The 17617-nt window shown below is 47.0% G+C and overlaps 4 protein-coding genes across 8 annotated transcripts; 2 read left to right on the top strand and 2 right to left on the bottom strand.

Moving 5' to 3' along the window:
- Positions 1 to 14: 14 nt before the first annotated feature.
- On the top strand, positions 15 to 3806 carry LOC108029504 (calcium permeable stress-gated cation channel 1). Of its 2 annotated transcripts, none has more exons than XM_017101788.3 (3): positions 15 to 182; positions 883 to 1805; positions 1866 to 3806. In XM_017101788.3, exons 2-3 carry the CDS (start codon positions 900 to 902, stop codon positions 3234 to 3236), a joined length of 2277 nt encoding a protein of 758 aa, XP_016957277.1. In that variant the 5' UTR covers positions 15 to 182; positions 883 to 899; the 3' UTR covers positions 3237 to 3806. The 2 variants fall into 2 exon arrangements, with proteins under 2 accessions (XP_016957277.1, XP_043948182.1); XM_044092247.2 differs by lacking the exon at positions 15 to 182 and adding an exon at positions 295 to 395.
- LOC108029503 (cullin-4A) lies at positions 3781 to 7560 on the bottom strand. The gene is made up of 10 exons (XM_017101787.3): positions 6825 to 7560; positions 6520 to 6764; positions 5998 to 6458; positions 5759 to 5945; positions 5509 to 5701; positions 5310 to 5446; positions 4867 to 5256; positions 4525 to 4803; positions 4311 to 4463; positions 3781 to 4246 (listed from the first exon to the last, which is right to left on the bottom strand). The coding sequence occupies exons 1-10, from the start codon at positions 7147 to 7149 to the stop codon at positions 4151 to 4153; spliced, it is 2466 nt and encodes an 821-aa protein (XP_016957276.1). The 5' UTR covers positions 7150 to 7560; the 3' UTR covers positions 3781 to 4150.
- On the top strand, positions 7560 to 8488 carry LOC108029508 (uncharacterized). The gene is made up of 2 exons (XM_017101791.3): positions 7560 to 7702; positions 7818 to 8488. The coding sequence occupies exon 2, from the start codon at positions 7847 to 7849 to the stop codon at positions 8309 to 8311; it is 465 nt and encodes a 154-aa protein (XP_016957280.1). The 5' UTR covers positions 7560 to 7702; positions 7818 to 7846; the 3' UTR covers positions 8312 to 8488.
- Positions 8489 to 9235: 747 nt separating this feature from the next.
- LOC108029502 (arfGAP with SH3 domain, ANK repeat and PH domain-containing protein) lies at positions 9236 to 17569 on the bottom strand. 4 transcript variants are annotated; one of them, XM_017101785.3, is made up of 13 exons: positions 16785 to 17569; positions 13635 to 13707; positions 13425 to 13570; positions 13022 to 13362; positions 12511 to 12953; positions 11998 to 12433; positions 11454 to 11934; positions 11274 to 11393; positions 10376 to 11129; positions 10244 to 10320; positions 10088 to 10135; positions 9628 to 9813; positions 9236 to 9572 (listed from the first exon to the last, which is right to left on the bottom strand). In XM_017101785.3, exons 1-13 carry the CDS (start codon positions 16911 to 16913, stop codon positions 9375 to 9377), a joined length of 3432 nt encoding a protein of 1143 aa, XP_016957274.1. In that variant the 5' UTR covers positions 16914 to 17569; the 3' UTR covers positions 9236 to 9374. The 4 variants fall into 4 exon arrangements, with proteins under 4 accessions (XP_016957274.1, XP_016957272.1, XP_016957275.1 ...); XM_017101783.3 differs by having other exon boundaries at positions 10376 to 11213; XM_017101786.3 differs by lacking the exon at positions 10088 to 10135.
- Positions 17570 to 17617: the final 48 nt, after the last annotated feature.

The raw sequence follows: 17617 nt of genomic DNA on the forward strand, positions 1-17617 counted from the left end.
CGATAGTTAACAGTGGCCTATCGATGACTGTCAGTGAAATGCATTGAGGAAGCGAAAGGCAAATATTCCGTTTTTAAGACAAAAAGCTGGAATTTGTTGATGTGCAACTGAGGAAGTTCAAAGCTGATGTTTAATGTGAAGTTAAGCAAAGGATTCACTGGAAATAGCAAATTTCATTAAAGGTATGCAGTGAAATGTTTTGTAAAGAATGTGAATAACAGCCGAAAGCACACAAACACACTGGCACTTAATCTGTGAAAAATAATTAAATAAGTATTCGCGACCAGTGGCTTTCTTTTATTGCATTTTCCACAATTGCCACGCGACATACCCAGTCGACAATGGCTCTTTGATGATTCATTTCGAACACAAAACGCAAAAAGGCCAAACGGGAGGTGGACCAACATGACGTAGTGCTTCTTCCTCCCACGAACAACCACCCCCTTTCGGTTGCCTCATACCCACAAAAACATGTTTTACTCGCCTATTATCTCATTCCTAAAACTGACTTCTTTGTTGGTGTTTCTTCTGTTTCGCCCATAAAGATACCGTATCTGTTGTACGCGAAGTGGTTACTTTTAAATGGGCTAATCTGTGGCCTTAGGGCTCTGCCGACCAGCATCTGCGGTCTGTGGACTTTGTTTAGTTTGACCGAGTGACCCAAAAAGATCGATCTACCCCGCGGGCACGGGAAGAATTCCATCAAACGGGGCTGGGTTCTGACTGGATCCCAAAGGACGGGGTTTTCCCACGGCCCTATCGAATTAATTTTACAAACTTATCGTTTCTTTGGATATAAGCCAAATCAGCTGTGTTGCTATCAAGTCCTTATCGGTAGCTTCCAAAACAATCACTAATGGCTTCTGATTTCTTTGTTTACAGTGATTCACCCTCTGGCCATGTCGGAAAACGGCAATATGTCCTACTGCATAGCAGTAGGCAATCGCACATCGTTCTTCACCACCTCCTACAATGGCATTCCGGAAACCCTGATTCTGAACACGATCTTCTGGGTACTGCTGATTCTTTTGTTTACGACTCTGCGACACCAGGCGGGTGACTTCGGTCGCCTGGCGCTGGTCAACAGCAATGGCAGCAAAAAGCGCTGGACGGAGATCTTCTATTCTCGGGCCGCCAGTGTGGTCGATCCCCAGCCGAGTACCTCAACGCAGGTTTCACCGAGGCCCAGCGCCACCTCCCAGGTGATCGCCGACTCCACGCCTTTGTCGCCCATTCAGCCCGAGGAGGGTCTTTTCGGCTGGATCAAAGTCACTCTAATGCTGCGCAAGGAGACCATCCTACTGCACACTGGACCCGATGCCGTGCATTACCTGTCCTTCCAGCTGCACCTGATGGCGGTCATGGCTCTCGTGACCATCGTCTCACTGGTCATCATTCTGCCAGTCAACTTCTTGAACGGTCCCAAGGAAACCCCGTACGACGTGAATGCCTTTGGTCGCACTACAATGGCGAATCTCTCGCCAAACTCGCCTTGGCTGTGGGTGCACACGATCATTACTATTCTTTATATTCCGCTTGTGGTACTTATTATGCGGAGAGCTTCGGGAAGGAATGCCTTTAAGAAGGCCGCAACCCGCACCATTATGATATCCAACATCTCGTCCAGCGATCGTAACAAGACTGTGGTGCGAAACTACATGCAGGAGCTCTTTCCGGACGTCACCATCGAGAACGTGTCGATAGCGTACAACATTTCACGACTCTATGTAAGAAACGCAGAGTATGAGCGAGTTCACGATGCTAGGTTGTACTGCGAACATCATCGAAATAGAGATACACTGATGGTAAGTTTGTTTACTCCAATTTTATAGGCAATCAGCATCATATAAAGTTATTTAACGTAGGCGAAACCGGACATGTGTTCCTGCAAAAAGGAAAATGCTTACGAGTACTATCAACGAGAGGAGCGAAAGTTGTCTGGCGATGTGGCCCGTCTGCGCGCTTCCACGATGAACGAGCCCCTGGACATTGCGTTTATCACAGTGTCGACCGTGCAGGAGGCACAGAATATTGTCACCCACTTCACACCGGGCACCTACCGTCAATGGCACCTGGTGTTCGCTCCGTCACCGGACGATCTCTTCTGGGAGAACTTGAATGTGAACAAGAGCCACTGGTACTTGAAGTTCTTTTGCGTGAACGCCGTGCTCTTCCTTGTTCTATTCTTTCTGTCCACGCCAGCCATGGTAGTAAGCCTTCTCAACAGCCGGCCATGGATAAAGGAAACAGAAAGCAAGATATCGCCGCTCGTATCAGATTTTTTGCCCACATTGATGCTCTGGACCCTTTCCGCACTGATGCCCGTGATTGTGGCCATTTCGGACAAGTGGATGCGGCACTACACACGCTCCAAACAGAACTATTCAATCATGACGAAGTGCTTTGGCTATCTGCTTATGATGATCATGATTCTGCCTTCCCTTGGACTGACATCCGCTCAGGCGCTGCTGGAATGGGGATTCACAAACCAGACTGAGCGCTGGCAATGCATTTTCTTGCCTGAACGGGGCTCCTTCTACGTAAACTACATCATTACGGCAGCGTTTATTGGTACTGCGTTAGAGCTGTTGCGCTTCCCGGAGCTGATTGTCTACATTTGGTCCTTGCTTAAAGCCAAGTCCAAGGCCGAGACGCCCTACATTCGCAAGGCGATCCTAATCGAGTTTCCCTTCGGAACGCACTATGCCTGGACAACGCTAGTATTTACCATAGCTATTGTCTACAGCGTGGCTTGCCCTCTGATCATGCCATTCGCCATGATATACATTTGCCTGAAGCACTTCGTGGATCGCCACAACCTGTATTTTGCCTACGGACCATCGAACATGATCTCACGCAAGGGTGGAAAAATCCACTCGACTGCAGTTACGATGACCAAGTTCTCGGTAGTGATCTTGGTGTTGGTCATGGCCATGATATGTTACTTCCGCGGCGATGAGGGCATGGCCCGCTTTCTGCTGCTTATCATCAGTCTGGCCATTACCCTCACTCTGTTTACTTTTATGTCACCAATCAAACGTTGTGCTGCCACGCGGCGGCCAAGCATTGTGGAGATTGCCGGCCCGGCCCCAATCTACGTTCCCGATGTGCTTAAAGATAATGGAGTAAGGACCAGCAGTGTGCGACCCTCGGTTGCAGGATTCGGGGGCTATGGCTCCGACAGTGTTTCCGAGTACGACAGCTCGCAGTACAGTGTCAACAGTGTGGAGGCGTAAATAGTATTAGCGTCGGAAGACGCTACATTTATTTTTGTAAAATATCTATAGAAGCCACTGAGAACTTTGCAAGTTGACGGCTTTGATTTGCATACGAAAGAAAGACAGGAGGATAACAGCAAGAGAATTTGTGATACCTAGACCAGCCTCAATGTCGATTTTGATATGTCCCTTGCACGCAAATGCGATTGCAATATTTATTTCTGATATGTATATAATTTAACTAATTTTCTGATTTTACCTGTAACAACTGTACATACTATATTCCTTCGCTAAATGGTTAACAAAGAGCTCGTTGCTAATTTTCGAGGCAGTCATGCTGATAATATTTTACAAATGAAACACACAGTGCTTTATAGTATTTCACGTAATTTTTTTATTTATGATAAATAAAAAACTATTAAGTTTATGCGTATCTCTTTTGCATACAGAGTTACGAGTATGAGTTATAATTATTTAATATTTCCTTTAGAAAATTAGCCTGCAAGTGTGACTTCTATTGTTATTGAAGGAGAACTATCAATTAAAAGTAAACGAAATACGATTAGTCCAATAAATGAGTTTATTGAACGCTTGGTTCTTTTTTCGGGATGACATTTTTATATTGCTGGACCTTTCTACTTTCCGATGGCGACGACCTCTTCCAAGGGTCACGGCTCGCAAATTATTTGCTTAATTTATTGGTTGATAAGGTAACTTACAAAAAGAACCGTAGCATCTATACTACCATTAGCCGGGGAATTGTTCAACGATCTAGTTATAGAAGAAACAAAAGTACAGCTGAAAAACTTAGAACGTCGCTGATCTTGCCAGGAACACTCCAATAACTTCATAAGACTGTTAGTATGTATGCGTATGGTATAGAACGAATTACAATCGAATCGGTGTTCGGAGTTCACAGAAGCTGCAGCAATTTATGCCACATAGTTGTATTGATTTTGATTATCCTTGTCCCGCTCCATGTAGTCGCGATCGATGAGTGACTCGATGCGCTTTTTTAAGTCAGCGGGCTAAAAGAATATAAACAAGCTTGTTAGGCCTAGGCTGCTAAGAATTGGAATAACTAATATCTACCTTGACGGGGAAGGTGAGCTGGTTGAACAGCTCGGTGATGAGTAGATTGTGGCTTAGCGTTTTCCGCATTTTCATAATTCGCACAATAGCCGCATCTATTTGATACTGACGATCCTGGAAAACTCTTTCTTCCGTCGCCTTTTGCTCCTCATTCTGGAGAATGATAGGATACATTAGCCCCTGGATATAACAATCAATAGTATTTGGTACTCACTGTCTCCTTCATCTGTATTTGGTTGATCTTGATTCTGAACAATTTGTTTGTGAACTCGTTGTTAAAATCGAACTGATCGCCATCCAAAATCTCACGACCTTTCGGTGTTTTCGTTATAACGCGGGCGCGACCACAAGCCAAGGACTGAAGGGTCCTACGCAACTCTCCATCCTCTATGAGGGTCGCGGCCAATATCTCCTCGTAGCTTAGAATTGGCTTATCGTTAAACAATAACAGCACAAGCGCTTGAAACAGCGATACCAACAATTCCTTTGGACCCTGTAGAGAAATATTCAACATTAAACATATTTTTTCGTAAATTAAAAACGCAATTTTAGTTACCGCATCAAATTGTGCACGCAGCATACAATTTCCCAACGTTGGCTGCCACTGCAACTTCCGCCCACTGTGCTTCTCCAGATAAAACTTGTTGAAAATCTGCTGCGGATTAATGAACTGTGGCGGCATTGTGACTTCCGTGGGCGCATATGTTGGCCAGTACCCCATGGTTAGAATGCTGACGCACAAGTCCAAGTTGTGGACATCACGATTGTTGCTTAAGGCGTGTCCGCGGAACGCAGTGTTGATATCCCGGCTCAATTCCATGTCCTTAAACATTCCCTCTAGCTTGGAAGTGAAACCTCCGCCGCACTCCTGTTTTAGCTTGGACAGCATACTCTTTTCGGAATCCACGGAGGCGGATTTGCCCACAAGTAGTCGTTTGGCCAAGTCCTGATAATGTTTTGCGCATTAGTCAAACCCAAAATACAACTGAGGCACCATACCTTTTTGTAAAACGCTTCAAAGACGTCTTTGCCGTGTATAAAGCGGAAGAGAACCATGATTTTATCCAGAGTCTTCTCCAACTCCTCATCGGTGGTCCCCTTGTTACCTGATCGCAGCTTCATATCTACGTATTTAGCTAATGGAAGAGTAAATTTACATGAAACTGTGTAAAAGATGGTAGTAACCGTGGAGGCTCACCAATGAGTTCTGCCGGCTTGTTGGCACGCTGGTTGATAAAGAACTCGAAGGCCTCGCGCAACGAGTTTGTGAATTTCTCGTTGTGCTCGAAGCAAGTGCGAACGATCACATCCATTTTATCCTTGAAGTCTAGCAAGTCTTGAACCATGCTCTTATCCTTCTCAGGATCGATAACAATGGTGCGCCCTTTTTTCTGAAAAGCAAAATATGTTTGTAAGATTGTTTATAAAGTATTTAAAAAAACGAATACCTTTATGAAACCGTTGAAGTTGCCACACAGCTCAGAAGTTCCATTTTTGACCCGGCTAAGCAGCCCGTACAACAGTGTGAGGTCGTTCAGTCTGTTGTCTTCCAACAACGAATCCAAGCCCTTTTGCAATATTGACGTTAGGTGTTCGGCGAGAAGCTCCTTTTCCACATTGTATATCAGCGGATGTCTAAGAAAAGTGCATTAGTAAAATGGTTTTATTTTTGTTTAATCTTGCATACTTTGTGCTGGAGTCCAGATAGTGCCGCAACCGTTCGTTCTCCTCCGCTAGACGCTTGTTGACGTGCTGTAAGTATTCGGGCACCTCCAGTTCCTGCATCTTGCGTTGACTCTCAGCCTTGTACAGTTGGTTGGTTGCGTCGAGGAACTTCTCCTCAAAGGAGCTGGTGTAGATCTGCAGGTCGCACAGCATGCGCACCAAACTTTTCAGCAGACCTCGGTCCACGGTGGAGCCCTGGCGTTCCTTTTCGATCAGCGCTAGCAAACCGTCGACGGTCCGCTTTTGGACGACGCTGTTCTGAGCAAAATGGATGCGAAAAAGGTCCAGCCCCATGTCCCAAATAGAGTGAATGGACGAGTTCTGCAGCACATAGGTCCGGTCCATGTACAAGAATATGCTGCGAATCATGATCATCTGCTGGCAGAACGAAAGCCACCAGTGGTTGATCTTTTCCAGCAAAATCTGAAAAGCGATTGAGATTGTTAAGTAAGCTTCTGTGTTCGCTTCCTTTGCAGAAACTCACCAGTTTGTCCATGCTTCCGCCGGTGAGCTCCTTGAGCTTAATATTCCGCTTTACGTGCTGCTCCGTCAACTCCTTGAGTTTCGCGTACAACTGCGCGTCCATCTTGTGGCTGCACATGTTCACCACCGCCTGGTAGAGCTCTTCCAGCGAATATTTGATGGGCTTCGAAAGTTGGATGGCGATAACGGCCTCCTCGAGCTTCACGTACGTGTCCTCGGAGTAGTTATCGGGCAGTGTGGGCTTAGCTAAGAGCAAAAAGTTAACATCACGATGGAGAAATGGAAATAGATTTAGGCAGAACGTACCCTTGAAGTTTTTAATCACTATCTTCTTGACGTCGCCGGGCTTGCTGTTATGTATGGCCCCCATGCGATTGAGGAGGTTAGAGGTAGTTGAAGCCGTGCGAATCTCTGCATGACTGCCGCCCAGCTTGGAGAAGTTTGGCAGGCGCTCGCCGTTGGTGGACGCGGAGTTCATGTTTTGGGCAGCGAAGGCACTGCGACCCAGGCTCGAGGCGGCGGCTGCGGTAGGGGCGGCGTTCTCGGCCTTCTTCAGGCAGGCGGCGATGTTCTCTGTATTTTCGTGCAGCTCAGTTGTGTCCATGGGCTTGTACTTCTTGGCAGCACTCATAGCTTTCGGACCCGGCTGCCCGCAGGCTCTCCACTCCGTTCCTGTTCGCCTGATCCTGCCCTACACCCGTCGCACCGGTCTGGCCTTGTCCTGTCGTAAAGATTCTTCTTAGCTTCTTACCGCTCTGAGAACTACCAGGAAGTGTCCCTTGTGTTTTGTGCGACTTTTGCACTGAGCCCGACAACAAATTGGCAACTCGCGACCTCAGGGCGAAGAGACTTCTCGTGCAATTCCCGGCTGCGGATTGGTCTTTTCCGGCAGTCGGCGTCCTGATGACCAAATGGTGGCCCTTAAGCGACTGGTTGGCTATCCAAATCGAATCAACTTCGCAATTATAATTCCACGGCTACCATTATATTAGTTCGTTTTTGGTTGCATGCGGAAAATATTGCTTTATTGTAGTAGGGATGTGGATATCGGACGAGTTAAACAATCGATTGGTGTGGGATATCGATAGCATAGCGGGGACGACTGTAAACGCCATGGCTGTTGTCTGGATTAACATTGTTTATCGCTGCTAGCACTACGCATTTGTGGTTCAACCGAAATATTGGTAAATATTGAATATCCTGAGAAGGAATGAGCTGGTTATTGGTTACTATTTGTTTTTTATATACAAACATACACAATGACTGGAAGCCAATTCATATCTTGTGTACGTTTTCCAGAAACTCCCTGCCAAATAACCGCGTGTAAAATGAAAGCAAGTCCTGACAACAAACCACCATTCAAAAAGGTGCGAAAAATATGTGGTGCCAACTTTCCAGCTAGAAGAATACCGCCAAATGTTCTGAAACGCACCCTCGAAATCCTAACGAATCCCGAGGATGGCTTTTGGATCAATAAAAACACAGCGTGCGCTCCTCCAACCAGCTATGAATTATATAGCAATGCAAGACGATCCATTACCATTGAAAAACTACGATTGGCTCGAAACTGCCTTATGCAGCGGGACTACAAGAACCTGGCTAAAATATTGGCCTCCAATCTATTCGGCGACTCTCTGCTCGAAAGGGCCTCTTTCGCATTGTTCTCGGATATTGCAAGCATTCTCCAAAAGCACCCAAAACTCAACGCGAAGGGGGCCAAGTCCCAGGAGGAACCGACTCCTCCCAAAAGTCCCTCTATTGAGGAGGAAGCCATGGAAGCTCTTCAGTTTTAGTTTGAAACTTGTTTTACTCACAATCCAACCAGCAAATTCAAACGACTTTCTATAATTTTTGGTAAAAACACAACCTTATATATGTGTATATTTAATAAGCGTTATGTTCTTCCTTTTATTTGACTTACATATAATATCAATACGTTTAAGGTTTTGCTAAATAAATACTGAAACGTGTGTACAAAATGTGTGAAAGGAAAAAGGTGTGTGGTGTTTTAAAAAATTTTATGTATATACAGTTTAGATTTGCGCAATGATCATACATATGTGTCAAATAAGTCTCGAGAGTAGATTACTCGTAGCTTGCAATATTTCAATACGTTTATATATATTGGGTACTTAATTGGTAACAACTTCTAGGTACAAAGGGCTTTTGTTTCCTTTTTGCAGAATTACGCTCGGTTTTCTTTATAATAGCAATGGTGGAGTTCGAATTACTTTCGCGATTGGGGTTTCTTGGGCATTGGTTTACGTAAATGTATATTTCTTTCAACGTTGTTTTATAAACTCTTCGTCAAACCATCAACAACAGATTTAGAATACTTGAGTAAGAGTGTAAGCCAAGATCCCGACCAGGTCGGGTGGATATAGTTAGTATCTGTTTATGGCAGCATAAAGTATAAGCAATACAATACATTAGTTCATCTCCTGACAAATTATCTGACTTTGAGTAACTTTTGCGCACAGCTTGAGGCTAAGATAAAGTTAGATTTCGATACGCTACGAATTACAGCATTTGCAGGACAGTTATCAGTTATCAAAGCGCAAACTTTGGGGAGGAAGCCTTCGGATAATGCACAGCAAGATCCCTACTTAAAGGCTCTGATTGAAATATTGGCGTAAATGAGTAGTTGGCTTCTAAGCTAAGGGTCGCTCACTTGAGGCGTTTACATGTTAGTCTTAGGCAAATAAATAGGCGCACGCTTTGTGATAAAATGCTTGTAATAAATAAAAACTTGTCTTATGTTTCATTAGAGTTTAAAAAGACGCATACACACACATCTATATAAATATCTATTTACAATCACGCGCAGCCACACACTCAGCACAAGCAATGGATTGATTAGTCAGGCAACATATGAACGAAGCTGACGGGGAACATGCCCTTCCTGGCCGGCTGTCCCTCGATGATGCCTTCCATCCAGTTCTCGTCGTCGGTGCGCTCATTCAACACGATCAGTATCTCGCCTTCCTTGAACTCCAGCTCATCATCGTTATCCGCAACGCAGTCATAGAGCGCCCGGCACCGCCTCTGACCGTTCTGTTAAAAAGAAAATGATCAGACTTTGAGTAGAAAGGAGATGGGAATAACCTACATAGTGGAACTTCCCGGTTGGTCCTGGTCCGCCGGTTTTCGACGGGTTATCTGGCGATGAGTTGAGTCGATCGTTGTCGCTGGAGGACACATTCGACTCGGCGGAATGATCCAGGCCGCCGCCAGAGCTGTCCATATCAGTGTGCCAGGATTCATAGTCCGTGAAATTGGCCGACTGATTAATCAACTGCAATGTATCAATGAGTAGTTAATATCAAATTGAGCAGAACAACGGCCATATAGAGAGCAAACAAATTTAAACACAGAGAAAAGAAAGAAGAGGAAGATCTATTCGGTATAAATTGTGAGTATGGGCGCATGGGTTAGAGCTTTTGAGAGATGCACAAAACGAGACACTTAGTAGAGGAACGACAACTGCAACAGCAACGACAACAACAATTTTGCATAGATTGCTTGTCAAATAATGAAAGTGCAAATGAGCGGAGGTTCTTGCCATTTACCGTCTCCTCGCTGGACTGGCATCTCAGTGCGATGGTATGTTGCTTGCGCTGCAAATTGTTTGCCGAGTGCGGATCAGATCAAATACAGAGAAAGGTATGGGTTCTTGAGCTACAGGTTCTTTTAATCGCCCACTACGCGGTACTTGGAAGACTTACCTTACGGGGTGGCGCCACTGGACCCTCGTCCATTGAACTGATGCTCTCGTTCGACTGGCCGTTTGAAATTTCACGCTCTGCAAGGAAAAGATTAAAGCCTCTGCAATTTACAGCATCTATGCTTATGCTCACCTGATGGAGGCCCTGGTGGAGGAATCTTTGGCCGTATCAGCGCCGATTTGTCTACATGCTTCAACGTCGGCAGCTCCCCGGTGGGCGGAAGGACCAGCTTGGCGCCTGCTAAATGGATATTTCTGTTTAGCGATTCACCGCTGGGCGAACGCTTATGGCCAAAAGTAGTCATGGCGGGCATGAGACTGTTGTTGCTTCCGTTGCCTGAGCCTCCTGGATCCTGAGATATTCCGAACCCGTATCCTCCTCCGCCACGAGGGCTGTTTTCCACGCTTCGAAGGTGCGGCAACGTGCCGTACGCAACATCCAGCGACTGATTCTTGTGATTAATGGACCGAATATCGTTGGCATCGAAGTTTTGCGAGTGCCGCGGCGGATGAGGCAGTGTGCCATAGAAAGAGCTGGACGATGCGTTACCCAGTGTTCCGGGCGGCGGTGCCGGGGCCGTACGTTTCTTCAGCGAGTTCATGTTGGCCGTGGACGTTGACTTCCGTGCTCCCGCCACATGGCCACCCAGATCGCTTTGCATGTTCAGGCTGTTTCTCGCCGCGCGAACGCTCTGACTGGAGGCGGAACTGGGACTGGAGCCTCCGTTACCCGCCCCACCGCTTCCCACATTGGTGGCACTGCCTAGGTACTGGCCGACGCTGATGTGCTGCTTGGGCGAAGTGCCGGCTGAATGTGTATAGCTGGGCAGACCGGAGGGCAGAGTAAATTGGCGGCTCGGACAGTTGGCGATTGGACTAGAACTAGACTGTATGGAGTCGCAAGTTGAGGAACGTGAGCGCAGAATGGGCGAGTCCCCTCCAGCAAAACTGGGGGGACGCGATCGAGATTTCTGCAAGCAAACCAAACAGGGATCAGCATTGATTTCAATTAAACCAGAAGCGTAACTTACGCGCTCATCGATAACCGTCTCATCGTCACTGAAATCCGTGGATCCATCCTCATTAGGAAGATTCCAGTCAGTGTTGATGTGGTCGAAGGCGCTCTTTTCCCGCTTAATGGCACATTCAATCTGCAATACATCGAAAATGAATTGGTATTTCTTCGAGTGTATTTAATCAATAAGTCTTACAAGCTCCCTGCAGCTATTGTGTCCCATTTCTTTGGCAATATCCAGCGCTGTCTTGTTTTGAGAGTTTTTGAGCTCGTAGTCCGCACCGGAACGGAGCAGTAGCTTCATACACTCCCTGCGATCGTGAAGAGCACACAGGTGCAACGCCGTATTTTTTCCCGTCACGTCCAGGATGCCGGCTGGATTGGTGGCCTTGTTAAGACCCTTGGGCGGCATATTTTGGATGAGAAAGTCGACTATGTGCAGAGTGGATCCCATCTCGCGGAGTACGGCCAGATGGAGGGCCGTTTCGCCAGCGTCCGAGCTAGGCAGACAGCAAGTGAGATCTGCTCCTTCCGCCCACACCTGGAGCAGTTGACTCATGTCCGCATTGACCACTGCCTGCTCTAGGTCGCACCGCAGGTCGTTGTCATCCGAGCAAGTGCGCATCACATAGCGCTTGGCCACATACTTGGCGCGGATAAAGTCGTAGCGCTCCTCCCTGCAAGTGGAGAGTCAAGATCAGAATTTTAAAAACAAGCTCACAAATTCTATCAAGACTTACATGCTGCTCTCGTGTTGCAGCTTGCCCCTTCCCAGTTTCGCCTCCATAATGTCGTTCAGCGTGCTGTTGCCCATGGCACGAGCAATCAGCAGGTTGGCCGTGGTCAGGTTGTCCAGCGTAAGACTCTGGATGCGCGAGTGGTGCACGCCGAGGTCGCGATGCACACCAGAGCACTGGATGCACACCAGGATCCCAAAGTTCAAGCTGATCCAAGTCACATCGTTCCGCGATCCACAATCGCAGCACCGATCGTTTCCTGGCAGTAGCTGCACGTAGCGTATCACAGTCTTCTGCAGCTCCACCAGACTGGGACTCATCTGCGGATTGGCGTGCTGGAAGGCCTTGGTCAACGCCTTCTCTTTGCAGTTCACCAGCACAGCCATCCAGGCCTTCTGGTCGCCCTCATCCTCCGCCTGAAAGTGATACGGACGATTGTCTGCGAAAAGAGAAAGAAGAATGCATAATTATATTAGGAAAATATGTGATAATCAAGACATTCAAAACTTCACTCACAGCTAATCAGATCAAATCCTCGCTTGTCATCCGGCACCGGCTTGATCTGGCAGGTGAGCAGATTGACACGCGTTGGCGGCTTGGACTCGTCCGCATGGAATATGTCAAGGAATCCGTCGCTGGTGACCCGGCAACGTCGTTTCTGCCAAACGCGACGCACCTTGCCCTCGCTCTTCTTGAGCAGATGACCTTGCCGTGTGACGCCGTGATGCTTGTCGCCCTGCAACTGGTGGAGGGAGTAACCAGCTCCCCCACTCCGGCTCTCCGAAGACGGCACATTGTCCACCCGCTCGAAGTCTGGGGTGCTGCGCAGCACTGTTCGTAGGTCCAGCAAGCTGCGACGATCCTCGTCCTGCTTCTGCTTAATCTCGTGTAGTTTTTCGCTGAGGTCGCCGATGTAAGTGCCGAAGTGCTCGATCGTCTGCAGCCCGTCCTTGAAATAGCTAAATGGGAGGGTGGTCGGCGCATTAGTAATAGGATATTCCTTGGTTTGCCGGATTTTCGAACTTACTTGCTCAGCGCGTGATAATACTCAATAAGGTGCTGCAACAGCTCGATTCCCGTCTTGGTCTTGATGTCCTTATACTTCAGCAGATACTCGCAGGTCTGCAGCTGATAGAGACGACGCTCCTTCTCCATTTCCTCTGCCACCACGGCTGCGTCGATCTCCGTTCGCACCATTCCCGCCTCCTTGGCCTGCGCTTTCTTCTCCTTCTCGATCTTGATGAACTTCGCCTCGTAATCCTTGGCAGCCTTATCGAAGGGCCTCTTCATGTCGCCCTTGACGCCCCGCAGTTCGCTCTTCAGCATTGAGTCCACCGGAAACATCACAATGTTGTTTATGTTCTGCATCTGTTTCGGATAAACAATTTAGCACACAGATAACGCAATGGGCACAAGCCGGGGATATCTACCAGGGTCTTCATCAGCGCACTGAGCTCCTTTGTGACAACGCTGAACTTGAGGAACGCGGCCCCAATATCGGGCTCGTCCTGTTCGATGACCTTGCCGCCCAGCCGCTCCAAGGCCCGCACCATAAACATCTCATTGTCCACATGGGCTGTAAGACAAGTGCATCCCAAAGATTATTCGCCTACAAATAATATATATTTCATCATACTCACTGTTTCCCGAGTTGTGGATGGCCTTGACCGCCTTTTTAAGTTTCGTTAGACCCTCCCGATCAAACTCCAATCGCTGTAAGATCAAGAACACTAAGTTATATGAGATGATCACAGAAATAGATTGTTTAAAGGGTTGAAAAGCTTGCAAGAGTGCACAAAATGAAATATAATACAACAAGCGATATGTAAAGGCACGGCTTAGGAATTTTAATTATTTTTAAGTGACAGATTTCTGTAAATTATTCAATCGGTAGGCGGCACCTTCTGTGCTGTAAAGGAGCAGCCGCAATGCATTCCCGAGCTCTGCCAAAAATGGGAAGACCGAATAGAGGAAACGCCTTGGATGGACGCCGAATGAACAATATAGTCCCAGATTGAAATCGCGTCAATATCGGCATTGGGTATTCAGTTCGCCTGTTCGTTGACCAACCCCTTCTATGTTCCCCCACATTTTATGGCACTAGCTAATTGAAAATGTACGACAAGGTCACTTCTATTATTAAACTTAATAACCGAACAAGCCCCATTTCAAATGCAGTCGCATGCACCAATTAAGACGGCGAGGGAAAAAGATTTGAAGCGCTCCACCCCAGCGACACACGCCCCCTGTTCCAGCAAGAATGTTTAATGTGGCTGAAGAGTTTGATAAGCGAACACCGGAACCACATATTCAGTACTTTAATCCATTCCCGAAGTCAAAAAAGAGTTCGTTTCACCCATTGACCCATTGACTCTCCCCAATTGGTTTCAATTCAAACTGCTGTATAGAAAATTGAATTAGCCGCAAGAAGAAAGGGGCCAAGGGATCCCGGGTTCGCCTGGGAATCACATAGAAATCGGCAGAGATCGCTTACATTCCGGCTGAAATGGAAATACGAGCTACGGACAAGCAACTGCCCAATAAACGCTGGAGATTAGATTAAATGTTATGTGCTGAAAACAATTTACAAGCGGTTCGGCAAAGAGCCAGCTCCAGGGAAACCTGGCTGTTTCCGATTGCAATTCGATACCGCGCGATAGGGGCAAACATCTGGGGACAAACGAACCCCTGGCAAACGGCTGGAGAAGATTAGTCATGGGCAGAGGTTGAGCAAATTACTGCGAATGCAAACAACACGCCTAGAACGAAAACAAAGACCAGCTAACAACATTCGTAAACTTGTTCCACTCTTTCCTCACGAGCTGCCCGTCCAGTTGGCTGTTTTGATAACAAAAGATGCTAATTTATAATAAGTCAAAGCCCCAGAAGAAGGCTATAACCGCAACACTTTGTTGTGGAAGCGGCCAATGAATGGCACACAGAGAAACTCTTGGCTGAACCAAATTAAATTTCGTTTTAGACAGTTCTACAGCTGCTCCAAATATAATAATCACGCAATGGGAGAGACTGGCTGAAAAAATGAAATAAAATTCATTTAACTGGTGGAATGGAGGTCACTGGGCTGCTTGGGCTACACCAAAAGTCCATCAGCGAAATTAAATATTAAATGTTTGACGTGGTGTCCAAAAAGGCGGCCCAGAGTTCCGGGAAAAGTGGAAATGACGTGACCAATAAATCGTCTAATTTTGTTCAGCTGGGCGGGCATGCATTCGCCGGAGGAATTGGAGCACTAACAGATTTAGCCGTATATTGCACAATCGGGACTCTCAGAACCTCCTCCAATGACAAAATGAATGAATTTTCCACTTAAGCATCAGCGTTTTCTGTGGGCGGTATCCCAGACTTACTGAGTGTCCGCACGGGAATAGTTTCGCTTTTCTTATCAGACCCCTCTTCCGGCCAAGCAGTGTTCTTTGTGTGCTTAGCTTTATCAGAGGGCGGCCGGGGTGTGCGTACTAAAATATATATATATCTGAAAAGCGACATCACGACAGCTGCCTCGAGTAAATATAGAAATTGCAGCATGCTCATGTGGCAACCACTCCCACTTTCCCGCTCCCCTAGCTTCATCTGCACTGGTACTACAGCCAGGAATGCACTTTGTGTCTTCGTAATACTATTTTTATGGAATCGGGAAAACCACCTTGCGGGTGGAAAGGGGAGAGAGCGAAAGCTGGGAGAGAGGCCGCGTTAAAATAACAGGCGGTGGCTCATTCTGGCGCCGCGCCAATTTACAAATCTTTTGCTACTTCCCCCGTGCAACTAATAACCCTCATCGTTTGGCAGGGGACGACGTCTGCTGCGGTTGCTGCAGTACGGCACGGCTGAATATCCAGCCATGCTCCGGTTTTCACTTTCGCGGAGTTCGATAAAATTGCATTGTACTGGGCAATACCCGATAATACGATCTGCACCTGTAGCTTAAATCCTGGCTTCTTCCTTAAACACTGGCTTCGTGCAGTCCTGAACATGATTGAAATATAGTACGCTGATAAAATGATATTATAAATTACTACAATGAAGTAGAGCCTACTACAGAGCCTTTTCTAACTAGACTGTACTGTAACTGCATGAGCAAACTAAGATAAATACATCAGAATTTTTAAATAATATATAACTTAGTCATCTCCAAGAATAAATAAAATACCGCGTACGACTGTGTGGTTCAAAGTCAAAATACTCAACAACTCAATTTAATTTATTATACTTAAATTATTTATCAGCAATGGAGTTATTTTTAAATTTTAAATATGAACAGAGCATCTTAGTACGTAAGGCGTTTGAGAACCAGAAAGTGAATGTTTCTGCAACTCTTGAAAGCAATCTAAAGTACGTTTTCTTTACAATTAAATTATTCATCGGTTCAACAAACTTCACATAAAGAATATTAATAATTACACACATAGCTGAACATTAGCGCATCTTATCTAATTACTCCTTAGTTGTTTCTTTTAGTAGCCGAATAGTTTTACCTCAGAAAAGTGCACGTAAAATAATGGGTAACCCCGGAACGTGCGACTTGAATTGAATCTCTAATCGCTGAGCGCTAAGTTTAATTTCTTTCACTTCGACTTAAACGTGAATCGCACTGCCGTGGAACACTAAAGTGCACATCTCCGTTTGGGATTCCCGGAACACACCTGTAAAACGCTCATCCGTCACCTTGAACTATTGTCTTGACTGGGTCTAGGGAGGTGGGCGTACGAATCGATATAGATCCTAACTACCTGAGGGACTGTAGGCCTGCGATTTACTCTGGCGACACTCACCTCTTCCAGAACGCCAATCGTGTGGCGGCAGTCGGGCATCCGGGAGGCGAAGGTGGAGGTGGTGGGCGAGCTGTAGTCGGAGCGCGTCTCCTCCACGAACTCGGACACGGCAATCAGGGATGGCGGCATTTTGCTCAGGATGTCCTGGTAGCGCCAACTCCTGAGTCCTGATATACACGAGTCCCTCACTCACACGCACACAACGCCACACTCGCACTTACACACACGCGACTCGCACGCACACCAGCTCAGGCCCAAGGCCGTGGCACGGGAGCACAAACGGGAGAGGGAGCGGGACGGCGAATAGCTGCGAACGCCTCTGGCAGGATAACGCCTCTATCTCTATGCACTGTACGTGGTTTTACGCCTTTGTTCACTCGCAACCCGTGTTGTTGCTCGTCGCACTTTCGATGGCACCGAAACTATATCTAAGTCTATATCCATATATCCCCGCACTGGCGTTCTCATCATCCTCTCGCGACTGGGACTTTTGCTTTTCGCTTTTCTGCCTTTTGGTGCTGGCACACTCAGTCACTCGCACTGCTGCTGCACAATTAACGCTGGCTGAACCCGATTCGGGGGGAAGTGCGCAGTGCCCGGGCAGCGGGTCCAGAAGTCGCGCGGAGCATGGCAGGATCAGGAACGCACTCTACTCGGACTGGGACTCGCGGCACTGGACATGGTCGACCCGACTCTAACTTTAGGCGTGATTTAATACTTTTGTTTTATTGCGATTTTGTGCTGCTGGCGTCTCGCTGCGTACAGTGGGTGTTGTTACTGCCCTATCGATAGGCGCGCGCAGTTATCGGCCATCGAAAGCCAGTCGCTCACAA

This window comes from Drosophila biarmipes, chromosome 2R (assembly GCF_025231255.1).
Source record: "Drosophila biarmipes strain raj3 chromosome 2R, RU_DBia_V1.1, whole genome shotgun sequence".
Classification (NCBI taxonomy): Eukaryota; Metazoa; Arthropoda; class Insecta; order Diptera; family Drosophilidae; genus Drosophila; species Drosophila biarmipes.

Bases quoted from the DNA above. Each gene is read 5' to 3' on its own strand.
- LOC108029502 (XM_017101783.3), bottom strand. From the start codon at position 16,913: ATGCCGCCATCCCTGATTGCCGTGTCCGAGTTCGTGGAGGAGACGCGC. The intron at 13,708-16,784 runs GTGAGTGTCGCC...TTGATCTTACAG, and splicing joins CGATTGGCGTTCTGGAAGAG to CGATTGGAGTTTGATCGGGA. The intron at 11,214-11,273 runs GTAAGTTACGCT...GTTTGCTTGCAG, and splicing joins AGACGGTTATCGATGAGCGC to AAATCTCGATCGCGTCCCCC.
- LOC108029503 (XM_017101787.3), bottom strand. From the start codon at position 7,149: ATGAGTGCTGCCAAGAAGTACAAGCCCATGGACACAACTGAGCTGCAC. The intron at 5,702-5,758 runs GTATTCGTTTTT...TTTGCTTTTCAG, and splicing joins ACTTCAACGGTTTCATAAAG to AAAAAAGGGCGCACCATTGT. The intron at 5,257-5,309 runs GTATGGTGCCTC...AAACATTATCAG, and splicing joins TTGAAGCGTTTTACAAAAAG to GACTTGGCCAAACGACTACT.
- LOC108029508 (XM_017101791.3), top strand. From the start codon at position 7,847: ATGAAAGCAAGTCCTGACAACAAACCACCATTCAAAAAGGTGCGAAAA.
- LOC108029504 (XM_044092247.2), top strand. From the start codon at position 353: ATGATTCATTTCGAACACAAAACGCAAAAAGGCCAAACGGGAG. The intron at 396-882 runs GTGGACCAACAT...CTTTGTTTACAG, and splicing joins GCAAAAAGGCCAAACGGGAG to TGATTCACCCTCTGGCCATG. The intron at 1,806-1,865 runs GTAAGTTTGTTT...TATTTAACGTAG, and splicing joins GAAATAGAGATACACTGATG to GCGAAACCGGACATGTGTTC.